Consider the following 21,077-nt stretch of genomic DNA (forward strand, 5'->3'; position numbering starts at 1 on the left):
GGTGTGACGTCCTGGGTAGTAATCCTATAGTCCATTGATATTCAACCTGAAAATATATTCAGAAATTCTGTGCACTACACAAGCTGTAGTTTGGCTCCCAAGGCCAAGGAGAGAAATCATGGGCCGTGGTGCTTCCCCTGTTCCTGGGCCCCTTATCCCCTCCCCGCCTTTTAAGCTTTACCCTCAATCATGCATGCTATTTTTTCCCCTTTCAAGATTCACCAAACAATTCACTAAATAATCACAGAAATGTCCTAATAAAATGATAAATCCCATTGTTGGCATCTGATTACAAATATCGTCTAATATATATATGTAGCATGGATCATTAATATTAAAGAGCAGCAAAGGTATAATGCAGTGTTAGTTTGTATGCACCCTATAGGTGATCCCGATGTGACCATTAAACTAAAATTTGTACTCTCTGGTTTAACAGCATCATGCAATATTGTTAATTTGACAGGTAATTATCCAATAGTTATTTATAACACTGCAGACGATAAACCTGATTTCGGTGACTGTCTCATTAACATGTTCTGCACATTGCACCATATGCACATGGTGACAGTGAATTCAAATTTAGTAGAAAGATTCAATACCTGCAACCCAGATTGCAAGAAAACCGTTCAGGTTTTGTTTTATATATTTCGATTACTTGCTCTGTATAGAAAGGAAAGACAATTTCCTTGCTGCATCACACATTGTTTCATTGTTCAAGAGTTGAAAAAGGAGGAAGTGAGGGGATGAAGAGGAGAGGGGACTGTCCCATTCACTTGCTGCTGCCTAAGCTCCCTCCCCCTTCCTCGGACACACTGATGCAGCACTCAGTGACCTGGTTCAAGATAACTCAGTTTCACTAGAAGCAAAGTCCCAGTTCCCTGGGAGTATCTCGTGCAGGGTCCGGGCTGGCATGAAGCTGAGTGACAGTTCTCCCTAGCCTGCTATGGCCTCGTTACCGGCAGATACTCCCTCCTGTTCTTTCGTGTTCTGCTTCTTCTCCTTGACCTCCAGAAGAAGTTGTCACAAATCGTTCAATGCATCTAAAAGACTTCTGCATGGTAGCCAGCAGGAATGGTCAGAATAACTTCTCCAGCTCCTCCAATCAGAGGTTCCCTCTCTCCCACCCTTGCTGCTCCTCCAATCATAGATTCTGTTTCTGGAACAGCAGCAAGATTGGGAGAGAGGGAACGTGTGATTGGAGAAGCTGGAGCAATGACTAACTTGCGCACTGCACATTCTTGTCTTGTCTCATCGGGTTCCCCAATAGATTGCATTCAACAGGTCTCCGCAACTTCAAGGGAAGATAATATGAGAGCTTCGAAAGAAAGCCCTCAGCAGTACAATCACACCTGCAGATCTGGTCATACATTATAACTTGTTTACACCCACAGCTTTTTAAACTGGTGCTCGAATCATCCCTCCTTTAAAGCAAGCATCTTCTGCTTGGAAGCAGGGGAGAGAAGGCCACGAAGCAGCAGAGGTGAAATAAAAACAAAGTACTGGAAAAAAATCAGCAGGTCTGACAGCATATGTGGAGAGAGAAACAGTTAATGGTTTGAGTCCAAAATGACTCTTCCTCGGAACTGCGAGTTTTTCCAACATTTTCTGTTTTATGGCAGTATGTCTGGGTTTCCTATAGATGCAAAGGTTCTAAGAAACAAGCATATCCTTTGTTCAAGACTGCTAGAAATGACTTGTCAGAAAATGCAAAAGGATTAAAAATACAACAATTAAAAGCATTGGTGCTTTCTAATGAATACCATTATTAATACAGCAACATTCTGTTTGCTGTTGCAGCGTGCATTATTTTAACTTACCAAAAGAAATTAACATTCTAATATCATAGAGCAGAAACTTTTGTAAATGATAGGAGCTGCAAAAATGGCCAGATTAAAATTCTACAACTTAAAAAGGAGGCCATTAGAAATGACAGAGTTGTTAAATTTAGTATATGTGTTGTGTGCAGGTCAACAGTGCCTCTGTTTTGTTACATAAATCTTAGCTAAAAAGAGCAAAATGAAATCTAACCATTTAAACCTGTGAATTTGATGCTGCTGAAAACCCTAATGATTTATAATAGGTTCTATGGATCTCCCCTGGCACTGGGCCCTCATGAGCATCAGATTTAGTTTAATGTATTTTTAAGCACAAAAATTCAATTAATATCCAATTCCCTGTTTCCGTTGAAACATTAAACAGACAAGTTTCAATTCCAGCTGTTTTAACCACTCTCCCCCAAAGGATACCTGCACAATCTGAGAGCCTAAGGGGCTGCTTTGCCCCTCATCCCTGTAGACATTTCCATATTAACCTTCATCTACGTCTAGCTCACCATGGCCAATGTAATTATAGACATAGGCTTTATTCCCAAGCTTCATTCTCTCTCTGTCTCTCTCTCCCTCTCTCTCTCTCCACCCAAACCCCCCTCTCCACTGGTCTTACCATCTCTAAAGGCACATCCTCCTTCTCTAATCAGTCTTTTTTTTTCCATGAGTTGTATGTATAAATCCCAGAGTAATTGAATTAGAAAAAAAATCTATATTCACTGAAAGTTATCCGAAGAGTCTTGGAGGCCAATGGGAGAAGCAAGATCTGTCATTGGAGAAGCAGCTCTGTCTTTCCCATGCCAGATGCTACTCCAACTACTGCTCTGTTTTCAGTTTGACCTTCAGGCAGCTATATAGCTTAAAAAAAAATCGCAACTGTAAAAATGCCCAAAGTTCAGAAGCAGCAGCTCAGCAACTCAGTGAAACTGACCTGAAAGACTAGCCTTAAAAAAAAAATTGGAACTGTCATGCCTGACAGTCCCGATTTTTTACTTTTTAAAGCCGGTCTTTCAGGTCTGAAGCTTTGGTTGCACGGTGTGGACGATGAGGACCTCCATTTACAAGACCAAGCCTTGGTCCCGATGCTTTGTGCCGGGTGCATCGCCCTCTATCGGCCACTTTTAAAACGCCCCATCTCTCTCGCACAACACAAAAACTAAAATATTGTCAATGTTTTAAATATGAAATTAAGACATAAAATGATAGAAATAGTCAGCAGGTCAAGCAGCATCTGTGGAGTGTGAAGGAAGGAAAGTTAACATTTAAGGTGACTGGTTTTTTTGTCAAAATTTTCACTCCTTATCTTCCTGGTCTCTGGTCTGGACTCCTATTTAGTGTGAAATTTCATTTTGGAGCCTTCTTGATTTTTTTAAAAATCAAAATGATGCACTCTATTCCCATATGACTCTAGCAAAAACACAATTGCCTTGAACTTTTTATGGGCAGCATCATAGGAACAGAGGTAGATCATTCAGTTCCTTGAACCTGTTCCACCATTCAATTAGATTATGGCTGATTTGTATCTAAATCCATTTACCCATCTTGGCTCTGTAACCCTTGATATCCTTTCCTAACAAAGATTTATCAATTTCAGGTTTGATATTTTCAATTTACCTATGCTCAACAATCTTCTGGAGGAAAAGAAGTTCCGATTTTCACTAAGGGGCACCACTCATCATTCGGCTAATTTGAGTACATAGCCAGTATCCCTACCCTCTATCGCATGGCTATGGATTCAATGTGCTCTCATTTTCATTAGATCTCTTATGTGGAGCCTTACCAAGGGCCTTCTGGAAGTCCATATCCATAATATCCATAAGCACACCATGTTTGTTCATCAACATTCAACTAGCCGAGTCAATGCCAGATGTGCTCATAATTGAATTATTTTAGCTCTGGTATTATTCTGATTAATCTATGCTGCATCCCCTCCAAGGCCAATATATTCTTTCTGTGATGCAGTAGCCAGAACTGAATGCAGTAAACCAGTTGGCGTCCAACCAGAGCTTTCCACAGGTGTAACATATCTTCCACTCCTTTGTATTCTAGCCCTCTTAAGATAAAGACCAACATTCCACTGGACTTTTAAATTGGACTTTTTGTGATTTCTGGACTTGGAATCTTAAATATCTCTGCTCACGCACAATTCCTAACTTCATACAATTTTTAAAAAAAATTATCTTTCTCAGACTCAAAGGGGATGACCTCACACTTTCTCGTGTTGAACTCCATTTGCCAATTTTGCACACTCACTAAATCAATGAATCTTCACAACTTTCTGCACCCATCTACACTATTTACTATGCCACCTCTCTATTCCTTCATTAAAGTCATCCTTCATTTCCAGTTTTGCCTGCTGGGAAATATCCACAGCTAGACTTACACCATGTTGCATATTGCTGGTCAGCTAAGGTTGGGGCCCCCAGTTGAGGGATGAGAGTGTGGAGTCCTTGCCTGTTTCATCAGAGATCTGGCATGGAGAGTGTTGCATGGAGCAGTCCTATCCAATCAGTTTTAAGCCTATTCATGGACTCTGCTTTTATTCATTCTTGGGATGTCAAGGCTGCTGGCAGGGTCAGCTTTTATTGCCCATCCAAAATTGCCCATGATGGGGCGGGTGTGAGATGCCTTCTTGAATCACTGCAATCCATGTGGTGTAGGTGCACCCACAGTATTGTTAGAAAAGAGTTGCAAGTTTTTGACCCAGTAGTAGTGAAGGAACAATGATATAGTTCCAAGTCAAGACTGAAACAGGTGGGGTGAATGGCTTGGAGGGGAACTTGCAGATGCTAGTATTCCCAGGATCTACTCTTCTTCCAGGTAGGAAGGTTCTGTTGAAGGACCTTACCAAGTTGCTGCAGTGTATATAGTACACACTGCTACCTAAGCTCCAGTGGTGGCGGTATGAATGTTTAAAGTGGTGGATGGAGTGCCAATCAAGTGGGTTGTTTTGTCTTGGATGGCATTGAGCTTCTTGGGTGGTGTTGCAGTTTCACTTGTCCATACAAGTGGAGACTATTCCATCACACTCCTGACTTGTGCTGTGTAGATGATGGACAGGCTTTGGGATGGCAGGAGATGAGTTACTTGCCACCTCTGACCTGCTCTTGTAGCCACAGAATTTTTATATGACTGGCCTAGTTCAGTTTCTAGTCAATGGTAATCCCAGGATGTTGATGGTGGGGGGTCAAAAATGGTAATGCTGTTGAATGTCATGGGGAAATGCCTAAATTCTCTCTTGTTGGAGATTTTCATTTGTGTGCTGTTACTGTTACTTGCCGCCTATCGGCCCAAGCCTGAATGATGTCCACATCTTGCTTCATGCAGTGTCAGGAACATACATTTTTATTTCTGTTGGACTGTTGTAAAGAACATATCTTTTTATTTTCTGTTGGACTGTGGATTAAAATTACAATGGCTGCAGTTTACAAGACATATCCACTGGAACAGGATGAGAGATATATACAATATTGCAATCCTAGAACAGAGTGTGCCACGACAGACAGGATGGTGCCGGAAAGGAGTCCTGGACCAAGGGAGCTGCCTGACAACAGCATTTTAATTGGCTCCTGACCAGGTGACTAGGGTTTTGTGTGGTAGCAATGCAGCGGAAATCTCCTGGCCTGCAAAGAGAAAACATCTAAAATCTCTTTTCCTCATATCTCTATAACCTGCTTTCTCTCTGAGGAAACACCTGTAAAAAAGAAAAGGAGAAAACTGCTGTTCGAGACATTGAAAAGCAAGTTCTCAATTAGTGAACTAAATGCTGAAATTTCTGGAAGACCACCTCATGTCATCAACAATAACTTAAAGGAATTTGGAAGACATCGATCAAAATCAATCCTTTGAATCCTGTACTCCAGAATTGGCACTATTGAACTGTTTTATCCCACCCTTAAAATCCATGTTTTGTGTGTCTTATATGTCGTATGTGTGTGTGTAGGGCTTTAAGGAGGTGGAGTTTAAGTTATAGTGTTATAAGTTAGCAGTTCATATTTATTTCTTTTGTCACTAGTTAAAGACAATTTGTTCAATAAACAGTCATTTACTTATCAAGTTCACAAACCTGGTGCTCGTATTCTGTTAACCTAAATTAAACAGTTAGGTAGAACTGGGGAAATCTGGTGGTTTGGTCAAACTTTTCACATTTGTCGCCGCTCAGGGAACAGTGGGGCTTGATATTACAGCACACTATCCCCAGTGAGTTATGACAGCAGGTGCAAACCGTTTCGGTATCTGAAAAGCTACAAATAGTACTGAACATTGTGCAATCGTTGGTGAACATCGCCACTTCTGACCTTATGTTGGAGAGAAAGTCTTTGATGAAGCAACTGAACCTGGTCCAACCTAGGACATTACCCCGAGGACATCCTGTAGCAATTTCTTAGGTCTATGACTGCCTCCTACAACTACAACCATCTTCCTTTGTGCTTAGTGTGAGTAGAACCAGTGGAATGTTTTCCTCCTGATTCTCTTTGATTTCAATTTTGATGGATCTTTGATGCCACATGCAGTCAAATGCTGCCTTGATATCAAAAGCAATCACTCTCGTGTGGAATTCAGCTCTTTTGTCCACGTTTGGACCAAGGCTGTAATGAGATCTGGAGGTGAATGGCTCTTCCGGAACCCAACTGAGCATCAGTGAGCAGGTTATTGGTAAGTGCTGCTTGATATCACTGTTGACGACATTTTCCATCACTTTGCTGATGATCAAGAGAGTAGACTGATAAGGTGGTAATTGGCTGAATTAGATTTCCCCTTTTCTTTGTGGACAGGACATAGCTGGGCAATTTTCTACATTACTGGGTAGATACCAGTGTTATAACTGTACATGAACAGCTTGGCTAAAGGTACAGCTAGCTTTGGAGCACAAGTCTTCAGTACTACAGCCAGGAAATTGTCAGGGACCATAGCTTTTGCTGTATTCAGTGCATTCAACAGTTTCTTAATACCACTGAATCAAATTTCCTGAAGACTGGCATCTGTGATGCTGGGGTCCCAGGAGGAGACCAAGATGGATCATCCACTCAGCACTTCTGGCTGAAGTGCAAATGCTACAGCCTAGTCTCTTTCATTGACGTGCTGGTTTTTGTAGCCTCCCCCTCCAGTAAGTCATTTAATTGTCCACTTACATTCACAACTGGATGTAGCAGGACTACAGAGCTTTGGTCTGATCCATTGGCTGTGGGATCACTTAGCTCTGTCTACAGGATGCTGCTTCTGCTATTAGCATGCATGAAGTCCTATTTTATAGCTTCACCAGGTTGGCACCTCATTTTTAGGTATGCATGGTGCTGCTTCTAACATGCTCTCCTGCACTCCTCATTGAACCAGGGTTAGTCCCCTGCCTCAATGGTAATGGTAGAAGGAGAGATATGTCAGGCCATGAGGTTACAGATTGTGGTTAAATACAGTTCTGCTGCTGATGACACCTAGTGCATTATGGATACCCAGTTTTGAGCTGCAAGATCTGCTCTGAGTCTATCCCATTTAGCATGATGGTCACAATGGAGTGTGTCCTCAATGTGAATTAGGGACTTGGTCTCCAAAGGGACAGTGTAGTGATCATTCCTACTAATACTGCACAGACACATGCACCTGCAACAGGTAGACTGGTAAGGGTGAGGGATCAAGTAGGTTTTTCCCTCTTGCTGGTTGCCTCACCACCTGCTACAGGCCCAGTCTGGCAGATATGTCCTTCAGAACTCAGCCAGCTCAGTCAGCAGTGGTAGTACCAAGACACTCCTAGTGATGGATATTGCAGTCCCCCAATCAGAGGACATTCTGCATCCTTGCTACTCTCGGTCCTTCTTCCAAGTGGTGTTCGACTTGGAAAAGCACCGATTCATCAGCTGAGAGTTGTGGTAGGTAGTGATCAGCAGGGTTTCCTTGCCTGTGTTTGATCTAATGCAATGAGATTTCATGAGTCAATGTTGAGGACTGCCAGGGACACTCCTCCGCACCCCCCTCCCCCCCACCCCTTACAGTATACCACTTCTGTCCTGCTGTACTCAGGGATGTTGATGGAGGAGTTTGGGACATTGGCCGTAAGGTATGATCCAGTGAATGTGACTTGTCAGGCTGTTTTGGCACAAGCCCCCAGATGATAGTGAGGAATACTTTCCAGGGTTGATTGGGCATGGTGTGCTTTTCCATGTTTGGTGTCTAAGTCAATGCCAGGTCTTATTCTCCTTCCACCTTTCTGTAGCAGTTTGAAATGGCTTTGCAAGTCACAGAGTTGTATCGGAGGACAGTTAGGAGTCAACCATATTGTTAAGGGTCTGAAGTTACATGTAGGCCAGGCCAGGTAAGGAAGGCAGATTTCCTCTTCTGAAGGACATGAGTCCTAGGCTGCCTGTAATTTTGCAGGCTGGATGAGTCCACGTTTCATGTATGTCTTGAGTATGAGCGGTTGAAGTCCCTCTCCTACTATTTAAAGGAGCTGCACCCCAATTTCTGGCCGCGCTTCTGGTCCATATTCCGGATCTTTGGCCACCTTACATGGAGGGGGAAGAACGTGTCAGAGGACTATCTCATGGAACTGCTCCTGGGCCCAGTCCAGGTGGTCACCAGAGGTCCAGACAACAGACCGTGACTCAAGAGGGTCATTAGACTCAAATGCCTGCCTCTTTTGAGGCAAATGATCAGCCATAATCATACTGAATTGTGGAACAAGCTCAAGGGATCATATGGTCTACTCCTGTTTCTATCTCTTATATTCTTTCTTCTGCAGCCAATTCCGCACCCTGGTATCTCTGCAGAAGGTTCACGCTGTATCTGCTAGTATATTTTAGGTCTTCCATAAACACTGGAGGGACTGGAGTGTGTCAACACCGGGAATTACATTGATGTTTTGTGCTTCACGTATGATTTGGAGTTTATTGTTTGTGTTCCTAAAAAGGAGGCACTTTTGTTAATTTGATTTTTACTAATGACCTCTAATGCCTAATTGGCCTTTTATATGAGCTAGGATTACGTGCTTAAGAACTGGCACTAGCTCTGTGACTTGGGACAGTTGAGGACTTGAACTAGATGTACTCCTACCCTTTTAGCAGCGGACACGTCACATTCCCCACTGCAGCTGCTACCAATTCAAAGGGAAGGCAGAAATGTAACATGGGTTTTGTAGTTTTCTGTCTAATTGCATTCTTGCAACCAACAAGCAGACTGAACTACATGTCCCACTGATCTTTTCAAACTTCGATTCAGTTGAAGTGAGGTAGCAACATATTCGGGGAATAAATGGCCAACGTTTCTTTTTTGCGAGCGATGTACGTACACAGAGTAGGGCTGGCGTCCCAGCAGTATAGAACGCAACTCCGGCTGCAGTACTCTGCAGTGTCCGAAATCTGTAAGTCGCATTTCGGAAGGCCCGGAAATGCAGCAGTCAGAGCTAGTCTGCTGCAAAAACTGAATGCATTTTATTGTGTTGGCTCAGCTCCCAGTCGGTGTATTTTTATCGAGTCCAGACTGAGAAATCGAGTTCCAGAGAGGAAGCAAGACAACAAAGTATCTTTAAAAAGGAGTGCGCCACCCGCATCAACAACTCAGAAAGGTAATTGTTGCAAAGGGATCCCTCCGAACTAACAATTGCAATCTTTCTAACACTGCTGCTGCTCATCGTGAACAAGGTGGGTCCAAAACTATCAGCTATTCCACTTCATTCCCTCAGCCTTCACATTAGCCCAGAATCTAAAGTTGTAAGTTAAAGAAAAATAGAAGAGGATATGATCATTGGTGAGTGATCCCAGGAAAGAAGGCTAACATAGATAAAAACTCAGAAGAACTTGCATTTGGGCAGCACCTTATCACATTGCTGGACATATCCCAACGTGTCCCACATGTTCGGCTGGAACTTACCCAAAAAAGTAGAAAGCTACCCACACAAGAAATAGGAGGAGTAGACCCATTTGGCCTGCGGAGCCAACTCTGTCCTTCAATACGATCACAGCTGATCGTGTACTTTCCTGCCCGCTCCCATATGCCTTGATTCCCTGAGAGACCAAAAGTTAATCTATCTGTAATGAACTTCACATACCGGACAGGTTTCTTACTTGAAATGGATAACTTTATTACAGAATTACCTGGAAAAACTCAGCAGGTCTGGCAGCATCGGTGGAGAAGAAAAGAGTTGACGTTTCGAGTCCTCATGACCCTTCAACAGAACTGGTTGAATCCAAGGAAAGGGGTGAAATATAAGCTGCTTTAAGGTTGGGGAGGGGGCAGTGGGTGGGTTGGGTGGGGGGAGAGAAGTGGAGGGGGGTGGTGTGGTTGTAGGGACAAGCAAGCAGTGATAGGAGCAGATAATCAAAAGATGTCACAGACAAAAGAACACAGAGGTGTTGAAGTTGGTGATATTATCTAATCGAATGTGCTAATTAAGTCACTGAGAAAGGAGATATGGCTGTGAAAGCGGGTTTTAGTAAACACCTTGTCAAAACAAGCTCGTTTAGAAACTGCATGCTTGAACCAGGTCCACAATTAGAAACAAAAACAGAATTACCTGGAAAAACTCAGCAGGTCTGGCAGCATCGGCGGAGAAGAAAAGAGTTGACGTTTCGAGTCCTCATGACCCTTCAACAGAACTAAGTGAATCCAAGGAAGGGGTGAAATATAAGCTGGTTTAAGGTGTGTGTGCGTGTGTGTGTGCGCGTGTGTGTATGCGGGGGGGGGTGGGTGGGTGGTGGCGGTTGGGGGGGGAGAGAAGTGGAGGGGGAGGTGTGGTTGTAGGGACAAGCAAGCAGTGATAGGAACAGATAATCAAAAGATGTCACAGATAAAAGAACACAGGCGTTGAAGGTAGTGATATTATCTAAACGAATGTGCTAATTAAGAATGGATGATAGGGCACTCAAGGTACAGCTCTAGTGGGGTGGCAAGGCTAGCAGGGCATATAAGATTTAAAAATAATGGAAATAGGTGGGAAAAGAAAAAGCTACATAAATTATTGGAAAAAACAAAAGGAAGGGGGAAGAAACAGAAACTTTCTACATTCATTGTATGGACACAACCAAATCTGTTTGAACAGCAACACTTAAAAGTTCCACACCTTTTCAAAAATATTCAGCTTTTCTATTCTTATGACCAAAGTGAATAACTTCACACTTCCTTACGTAATACTCCATCCACCACCTTGTTTTCAACTCACATAACCTGTTTGTATGTCTTTGAAGCCTCTCTTGTGTCCTCCACACAGCTTACCTTCCCATCTAGCTTGATATCATCAGCAAACTTAAATACATTACTCCATGCCTCTTCATCTAAGTCATTATATAGATTGTATATAGCCCAGAACTGATCCTTGCAGCACTCCACTATTCATACAAACAAGAAGCATTTGATCCCTCAAACCTGCTCCCCCTTTTAATAAGATCATGGCTGATCTGATAGTAACCTCAAATCTGCATCCCACCTACCCCCAATAATCTATCACCCCTTTGCTTACCAAGAATTTATCCACCTCTGCCTTAAAAATATTCAAAGACTCTGCTTCCACTGCCTTTTGAGGAAGAGAATTCAAAAGCTTCACATCCCTCTGAGAGAAAAACCCTCATCTCTGTCTTAAATGAGCAACCCCTTATTTTTAAACAGTGACTCTTAGTTCTAGATTCTCCCACAAGAGGAAACATCCTCTTCACATCCACCCTGTCAAGACCCCTCAGGATCTTATATGTTTCAATCAGGTCACCTCTTACTCTTCTCAAGTCCAGCTGATACAAGCCTAGTCTGTCCAACCTTTCCTCATAAGACAACCTGCCCATTCTAGGTATTAATCTGGTCAACCTTCTCTGAACTGCTTCCAACATATTTACATCCTTTTTTAAATGAGGTGACCAGTACTGTACACAGTGCTCCAGATGTGGTCTCATCAGTGCTCTGTATAACTGAAGTATAACCTTCCTATTTTTGTATTCAATTCCCCTTGCAATGAATTATAACATTATATTAGCTTTCCTAATTATTTGCTGTTCCTGCATACTAGCCTTTTGCAATATGCACTAAGACACCCAGATCCCTCTGCAATCTCTCACCATTTAGATAATATGCTTCTATTTTGTTCTTCCTGCCAAACTGGGCAATTTCACATTTTCCTACATTATATTCCATTTGCCAGATCTTTGCCCACTCACAACCTATCTTTGTGTCATCAGCAAATTTGGCAACCATCTCATCCATCTCTTCATCCAAGTCATTTATATAAATTGTAAACAGTTGAGACCCCAGCACTGATCCCTGTGGCACACTGTTCATTACATCTTGCCAACCTGAAAAAGACTGATTTATGTCTACTTTTTGCTTCCTGTAGTCAGCCAATCCTCTATCCATGCCAATATCTAACCCCTTTTCCCGTGAGCTTTTATTTTCCACAATAATCTTTGATGTGGTACTTTATGCCTTCTGGAAACCTAAGTACAGAACATCTACCGGTTCACCTTTAGCCACAGAACATGTTACTTCCTCAAAGAACTCCAATAAGTTGGTTAAACACGATTTCCCTTTCACAAAACCATGTTGACTCTGCCTGATTTCCTTGAATGTATCCAAGTGCCTTGCTATAGCTTCTAACAATTTCCCTATGACAGATGTTAATCTAACAGGCCTGTAGTTTTCCACTTTCTGTCTCCCTCCCTATTTGAATAATGGAGTTACATTTGCTATCTTCCAATCTAATGGGACCTTCCCCTAATCTAGGGAGTTTCGTAAAATTAAAACCAATGCATCAACTATCTCACTAGCCACTTCTTTTAAGACCCTAGGATGAGGTCCATTAGGACCTGGACACTTGTCAACCTGCAGCTGCAACATTTTGCTCAGTACCATTTCTCTGGTGATTGTAATTTTCCTGAATTCTTCCATCCCTTCTATTTTCTGACTTATACTTGTTTCTGGGATGATGCAAAATACCAGTTCAATCCATCTACCATTTCCTTGGGCAGAATTTCGCCCTCAGTTGGCGGGCGGGCAGCCAAACTCCGCCTCCAAAACGGGACCTGCCGCCATTTTGAATGGGCGGGCCAATTAGGGTCCGCCCAGTGGCCTGCCCGACAGGAAGGGCTATGCACTTCCTGTGCATGGCGGGGGGGTGGATGGATCCCCCATTTGTCAAAGTGCACTGTTTCGCACATGCGCACGAAAGAGCGCACTGCTCCCTGAGACTAAGTGCTGTCTCAGGGAGATTAGTGATAGTCTAAAAAAATTCAAAAATAGAAAAATTTAAAAATTATTAACATGTCCCCCTGTGACAATGTCATACAAGTTGGGACATGTTAATAAATATCACATAAAATTTATTAAACTTTTTAAAAATGGACATGAAACCTCATCCCGCCAGTGGATGAGGTTTTATGTATTATCAGAAGCTCGCTGGGGCTCCTGGCCTGCCCGCCAGCCTTAAGGTTGGACGGGCAGGTATTTAATTATCTTAATTACTCTGCCAATGGCCTTAATTGGCCATTGACAAGTCGGTGGGCGAAAAGCTGATTTCGCTGTCCGCCCTAAAAATTTAAGTGGACCGGGATGACGTTGGGGGTTCCTCCCGATGTCATCCTGCATCATTTTCCCGTCAGCAAGCGGGCCCCGTCCCCAAATCACCAACGGGAAAATTCTGGCCCTTTTTTTTCATTGTCAATTCTCCAGACTCACTATCTATAGGACCAACACTCACTTTGTTAATTCACTTCTTTATTAAATACTTATGGAAACTCTTACTATCTGTTTTTATATTTCTGGCTAGCTTTCTCTCATACTCTAATTTTTCCCTCCTTAATCTTTTAGTCATCCTTTACTGTTCCTTATATTCTGTCCAATCTTCTGGCCTTCCACCTATCTTTACACAGTTAAATACTTTTTCTTTAAGTTTAATACCATTGCTAACTTTTCGAGTTAACCACGGATGGTGTATCCATCACTTGGACTTTTTCTTACTCATTGGAATGTATCTACTCGGTGTATTCTGAAATATCCCCTTCAATGTTTGCCACTGCATCTCTGTTGACCTATCCATTAACCTAATTTGCCAATTCACTTTAGCCAACTCTGCTTTCACGCCCACATGATTGCCCTTATATAAGTTTAAAAACATAGGGCAGGATTTTACCGTCGGCGAATGGGGGCGGGGCCCGCTCGCTGACGTGTGATGACGTCGGGCGGAGGTCCCGACATCACCCCGTCCTATTTAAATTTTCAGGAAGGCGGGGGCGCAGCAAAATCAGCTGCGGGCCTGCCGACCTGCCGAAGGCCACTTGAGGCCATTGAGAGGATCAGTTAAGCAATTAAAGGACCTGCCCCTCCAACCTTAAGGTTGGCGGGCTGGCCAGGAGCCCCAGCGGCAACTAGAAAAAACATGAAACCTCATCCAGTGGCGGGATGAGGTTTCATGTAGGGTTTTAAGAATTTTAATAAAGTTGTTATAGAAATTATGAACATGTCCCAACTCATGTGACATTGTCACATGAGGGGATATGTAAGGGATTTTTTTTTTTCTATTTTTAATATTGTTGAAAGTAGAGGCGATCTCCCTGAGGCAGCACTTAGCCTTAGGGAGATGAGTGCACTCTTTCGTGCGCATGCGCAAAAGAGCGCACTCTCGATTTTTAGGCACTCCCCCCGCCCACACAGGGAGGGCATAGCACTTCCCTGCGGACATCATGCTGGGTGGGCCTTAATTGGCCCGCCCACATAAAATGGTGTCGCGCCTCCGATCGGGGGCGCCGATTGGAAGCGCACCCACACGCGCCAGCCCATCACCTTCTACCCCGACAGGGGGAAAATTCTGCCCATAGTCTCAGCCTTACATTCGGTTTGAGGGAGAAAGGGGTAAGAATCAATCATATTATGGTCGCTGCTGCCTAGGGGCTTCACTATGAGAACTTTAATTAATCCCATCTCATTGCACAATACCAAGGCTGGTATAGTCTGCTCCATAGTTAGCTCCAGAACAGGCTGTTCTAAGAAACTATCCTGGAAACATTCTGTGAACTCTTCATCTAGTCTACCTTTGCCCATCTGACTTTTCCAGTCTATATGATACTATGATTCACTGCCTGCCAACTTAAAAAAGCCCCCTTTAGGCCCACTCTTTGTATTTTACCTGTTAACCTATCTTCTATTCATGCTAATATATATTCCCAACTCCATGAGCCCTTATCTTGCCAATGAATGCCATTTGGAAATCCAGGTATACTACATCAACCCTTTGATCTACCCTACCTGTTACATCCTCAAAAAACTCTGATAATATTGTCAAATGGGATTTTCTTTCTGTAGAACCATGTTGACTTAGTCTAATCATACCTTGCTTTTCTAAGTACATTGTTAAGACTTCCTTACTAATAGGTTCCTAACAAATGACGTTAGGCTAACTGGCCTGTAGCTTCCTGTTTTCTCTCTCCCTCTTTTTCTTGCCAACTTCCAATCTGATGGGACCCGTTCCCGAACCTAAGGAATTTTGAAAAATCATAGTACATCCACTATCTCTGCAGCTACCTCATTTAGAACCCTAGGGGTTAGGCCATCAGGTCACGAGAATTTGCCGGATTTTAGTTCTTCAAGTTTCTCCAATACTTTTCTCTGATGTTGGTTTCCTCACTATTTTTAGCCCTTAGGTTACCGTCTATTGCTGGTATGAAACTTGGGTCTTCTACTATGAAGACAGACACAAAATATTTGTTCAATGTCTCTGCCATTTCCTCATTCCCCGTGATAATTTCACCTTTGCTTCTAAGGGACCAACATTTACTTTAGCTACTGTCTTTTTATATATTTATAAAAGCTCTTAATTTTTTTATATTTCTGGCTAGTTAACCCTAATATTCTGTTTTTTTCCTTTTTTATCAACTTTTTGGGGCCTTAGCCCATTTTGAAAACATCCCCAATCCTTGAACTTGGTTTGCAACATTCTAAGCCTCTTCTTTTAATCTAATACTATCCTTAACTTCCTGAGCCACACATGGGTCTTTATTGCTGACTTTTCATTTTTCAATGGAATGTATTTTTGCTGAACATTTCAAATTGTTTCTTTAAATGTTTCCAATGTTCATTTACCATATACATTTTAATCTATTTACCCAATTAACCCATGCCAGTTCTTCCTTCATACATGTGTAATTGGCTTTGTTTAATTTTGGGATTCTTGTTGGTGATTGGGGAATGTCACTTTCAAATTTAATCTGAAATTCAATGGTATTATGATCATTTTCCCAGTGGTTCTTTTGCAGTGACATTACTAATTAACCCTGCTTCATTGCACAATACTAGATAGTTTTATCCCTAGTCGATTTCACAAGATATTGTTCCAAAAAAACTCTCAAATATATTCTACAAACTCCTCTTCTCTATCACTCTTGCCAATTTGATTGGTCCTGTCTATAAGAAGATTAAAGTCTCCAACAATTATTGCATTGCCTTTGTTACAAGCTCCAATAATTATTTAATGCTCTGTCCAATGGTATAACTACTGTTAGGGGGCCTATAAACTCCCACCAGTGTTTTCTGACTCTTACTATTCCTAATTTCAACCCATACTGATTCAACTTCATGATCTCCTGAGGGCAGATCCTGTCTCATTAATGTCCTTATGTCATCCTTTACTATCAGGGCTACTCCTTTTTCCATTCTGTCTGTCTTCCTGAAATATTATGTACCCTGCAATATTTATTTCCCAGCCTTGATCACCTTGCAACCATGTCTCCCTAATGGCGATTAGATCTAAATCGTTTACCTCTATTTGTGCCACTAGTTCACTTATCTTATTACAGATGCTTCATACATTCAGATAAAAAAAACCTTTAATTTCATTTTTTTACTTCTCTGCCCTGCAATTACCTTATTTGTTGATGAACAATTTTTGTAGACACCCCCCCCGTCCCCAACCTCTGTTCCTTCCTGCCTCATTTTGCTTGTCTTTACCCACATCGCTATATTGTTCTGATGCTTCACCCTTTCTCAATCTCCCTTCACCCAAACTCTGTTAGTTTAAAGTCCTGTTCAAAGCCTTAGTTAAAAAATTGGCCAGGACACTGGTCCCAGCCCGGTTCAAGTGAAGGCCATCCAAATGGAATAGCTCCCTCTTCCCTGAGTACTGATGTCAGTGCCCCGTGAATCAAAATGCCTTTTTTCCACACTGCTTTTTGAGCCATGCACTTAATTCTCAAATCTGCTTGACCCTATGCCAATTGGTATGTGGCTCAGGTACCAATCCAGAGATGATTACCTTTGATGTTCTGTGTTTGACTCTAACTCCTCAAATTCTTTTAGCAGAACATCTTTCCTGGTTCAACCTATGTTGTTGATTCCCACATGGACCACAACAACTTGATCCTCCCTCTCCAGCCACGTGGAGATGTCCTTAACCCTGGCACCGGGCAAACAGCACAACCTTTGGAGCTCACAGTCACAGCTGCAGAGAACAGTATCTATCCCCCTGGCTATCCTGTCCCCTTATCACATTCCTCACCGCTGCCCTTACTCAAATGGCATCCTTCACGATCGTGCCATGGCCAGTCCGCTCATCCACATTATAGTCCTTCTCATTATAGTCCTTCTCCTCATCCACAAAGGTAGCATGCACCTCGTACCTGTTTGCCAAAATCAGGTGCTGAGGCTCCTCTATCACTATATGCTGGTTCCCCCTACCTGCCTCTGGGAACAGTGTGTCCAGGTAACTCTACCCCACCCTGGTGCCTCACAATGTCTGCAGCTCAGCAGCTGTAAGCTGAAGTTGTGCATGCTGCAGCCACTTATTGCAGATATGGTTGTCTGGGGTTGCAGTGCATTCCACAGATTGCCATGTGCTGCAGTCGTGGTACACCACCAGCTCTGCCATTTCTGTCCAAACTTAATTATTTAGTTAGCCAATTAGTTAATAATTTTCACATCGAAAGTGATAGAAAGTTGCACTCTCCTATCTTGGTGACAAAGGAAGAAAACTCACCAACTACTTTCAGTTGATTGACAGATAACTGCTACTGTCAGGCATCTCCCTGTTTAACAAGACTATTTAACTCACTTGAAGGTTGAAAGTTCTGTGACAAAGCCTGATTCTTAATCTAATTTTAAGCTTGATAAAAAACTTACGAGAACTTACCCATGAACCAAATTCCAAACTGCACACTCTGTCCACGTCTTACTCTGTGTAGTCACCTCTCCATCTGTCTCCTTACTCTCAAGTATACCCTGTCCACACAAAAAAATGGCATCTAATCAGACCAATTACCACCCCATTAGGCTACTCTCAAACATCAGCATAGTGATGCAAGACCTTCTCAACTGTGTTATCAAATGGCACTTAGACACCAATAACCTATGGATTCCGCCAGGGCCACTCGACTCAAATCTCTCACAGCTTTAGCTCAGACATGGACGAAAGAGCTGAATTATAGAGGTGAGGTGGTTGTGACTGCCTTTAACATCAAGGTAACTGAGAATGTGACACTGAAGAGCTCTAGTAAAATTGATGTTACTGGTGATCAGGGAGAAAACTCTTCACTGGCTGGAGATCTACTTGGCACAAAAGAAGGTGGTTATTGGAGGCCAATCATCTCAGCTCCATGACATCCCTACAGGAGCTCCTCAGGGCAGTGACTTAAGCCCAACCATCTTCATCTGCTCCTTCAATGATCATCTATCCGTTGTAAGGTCAGAATTGGGAATGTTCATTGACGATACAGTGTTCAATTCCACTTGTAATTATTCAGATAATGAAGCCATCTGTGCCAGACAACATCTAGGCTTAGGCTGAAAAGTGGCAGACAATATTTGTGCTACAGAAGTGCCAGGCAATGCCATCATCAGATTCCCCCATCATCAACATCATGGGGTGGAAGAGTTACCGTTGACTAAAGACTTAATTAGCCCAGCCACATAAATATTGTGGTTACAAGAGCAGGTCATAGATTGGGTATTCTGCAGTAATTAACTCCTTAAAGCCTGTCCAGCATCTACATAATGCAAGTCAGGAATCTGATCTTCCCACTTGGTTCAATTCCAACTACTGCCAAGGCTCAAAACCATCCAGGATAAAGGAGTCTGATAGATCGACATCCCATCCACCACCTTAAACGTTCACTACTACCAATGTGGCTGCAGTAAGTACCGTGTACAAGATGGACTTCAGAAACTCGCCAAGTCTCCTTTGACAGCACCTCCCAAACCTACAACCTGTACCACCTAGAAGGACAAAGGCAGCTGGCACATGGGAGCACCACCACTGACTGCAAGTTCACCCTTCACGGCACACATCCTCTTGACTTGGAAACATGTCACCATTCCTTCATTGTCACTGGGTCAAAATCATTGAACTCCCTACCTAACAGCACTGTGAACGTAACTATGCCAAATGACCTGCAGCTCAGGAAGGAAACTCCAACACCAAGGGTGATTAGGGATTGGCAATAAATACTGGCCTTGTCAGTGATGCCCACGTCCCATGAATTAATTTTTAAAAAATGTACATGAATTACTTTGATCCATAGCAGCATGAACTGTACTTCAATGTGAGAGCCAATTTGTCAGCACCAAGGTGCTGCAGACAGCAAGTGCTGATTAGCCACTTATTCTGCTTCTGGTGGTTGTAGTTTGAGGCGAATGTTGCCTAGGAAAGACAGGAAGACAGAATAAGAATCTGCATCTTCTAGCTGCCAAGGAACCCAATTATTGAGATCATTGTCATGTACTTATTCTGTTGCATTCATTTTTATACTTGTGTAGCAACTGGTATGTAAGTGGAAACTGAATATAGTGATCACATTTGAAATGTAAATTCAGAGCACAATGTCAAAATAAATGCTGATAGGACAAGTGAAGGAGCCTAATTTAGAATGATGCCAAGTAGTTCTTCTCACACAGTAATCTGCAACTGCAATTGGTTTTCAAGTAATGAAAGAAAATGAATTGGAGTCAATTAAGAGATAGCGGACTGAGGGTTTCACCAGCTGTACAAACTAAAATAGGCTGAATGGATGAAAAAAATAATATTTTTCCTTGTGATCAAGAGTGAAAACACCCTTTGGTACTTTCTGCCTATTCTCCAAGATTGATAAGACACTAAGGCTGATTGGGATGCATCTAGTGAAGATGATTAAACCCAGCACAGACCTGGGATCAAACCCTGGGTCTCTGGTCTCAGGTCTGTGTAGCTCAGTGCACCACTAAGGGATGCAATTATCCATAGATCCAGGGTAATCATCTTCATCCCTGTCTTAATTTTTAAACAAATAAATATTTGTAAATATTTTCAAGTATCGATTGCTATAGTTTGTGCTTTCTCCCAAAGTGTATTTTGTTTTCCTAGTAAAAAGGTAGTTTGCAGAAGCAGACTGAACTTACAGTGAACTGAAACCTGTACCACCACGAGTGAGAGTGTGCTGCAATTACCCTTCAGTTATGGTGTACTGCACTGATAATTTCATGGGATGCCCATCATGCTCTCCTACCTAATCTGACAAATTAGAACTGCTACATTGGCAGTCATTTGTATTCGGGCTAAGGGTAATGAATTTATTTACAAGTGAAATATTACTCAAAAGTAATATCCAAGTGAAGCCACTAGTAAGATATTTATAGATCAAATCTGTCTAGGAGTGGTGAAAATGTCATTTTCTAGAACGTATTTCTTGTATGACTCATTACACAATGAGATTTGTCAATGAAACGGTTGTAGATGTTATAGAAATCCATGGAGTTCAATTGTCACTTTTAGGATCTGAAGCAAACTAAAGATTGCAGAAAAGTTCACAGTTGGACCATAAGACATAGGAGCAGAAATTAAGCCATTCGGCCCATCGAGTTTCCTCTGCCATTCAATCATGTCTGATAAGTTTCTCGACCCCATTCTCCCGCCTTCTCCCCGTAACCTTTTGATCCCCTTACCAATCAAGAACCTATCTATCTTGGTCTTAAATACACTCAATGACCTGGCCTCCACCACCTTCTGTGGCAATGAATTCCATAGATTCACCACTCTCTGGCTAAAGAAGTTTCTCCTCATCTCTGTTCTAAAAAGTCTTCCCTTTACTCTGAGGCTGTGCCCTCGGGTCCTAGTCTCTCCTACTAATGGAAACATCTTCCCCATGTCCACTCTATCCAGGCCTTACAGTATTCTGTAAGCTTCAATCAGATCCCCCTCATCCTTCTAAACTCCATCAAGTATAGACCCAGAGTCCTCAAACGTTCCTCATATGTTAAGCCTTTCATTCCTGGGATCATTATGCAGTTTCTGGCTCACTAAAGCCAAATCCCATCACCTAAGGTCAG

The 21,077-nt window shown here is 42.4% G+C and overlaps 1 protein-coding gene across 2 annotated transcripts in view; it reads left to right on the top strand.

Annotated features, from left to right (window-relative positions):
* The first annotated feature begins 9,003 nt into the window (after nt 1-9,003).
* The window catches only part of timm21 (translocase of inner mitochondrial membrane 21), a 62,248-nt gene continuing 50,174 nt past the window's right edge, over nt 9,004-21,077 (top strand). Inside the window, exon 1 of one of the 2 annotated variants that reach the window (XM_041189128.1) lies at nt 9,004-9,381. In XM_041189128.1, coding sequence (XP_041045062.1) covers nt 9,069-9,381 — 313 coding nt within the window. In that variant the 5' untranslated portion in view covers nt 9,004-9,068. The remainder of the gene's footprint in view (nt 9,382-21,077) is intronic. The other variant, XM_041189127.1, reaches the window with a different exon arrangement.

This window comes from Carcharodon carcharias, chromosome 6, assembly GCF_017639515.1.
Source record: "Carcharodon carcharias isolate sCarCar2 chromosome 6, sCarCar2.pri, whole genome shotgun sequence".
Classification (NCBI taxonomy): domain Eukaryota; kingdom Metazoa; phylum Chordata; class Chondrichthyes; order Lamniformes; family Lamnidae; genus Carcharodon; species Carcharodon carcharias.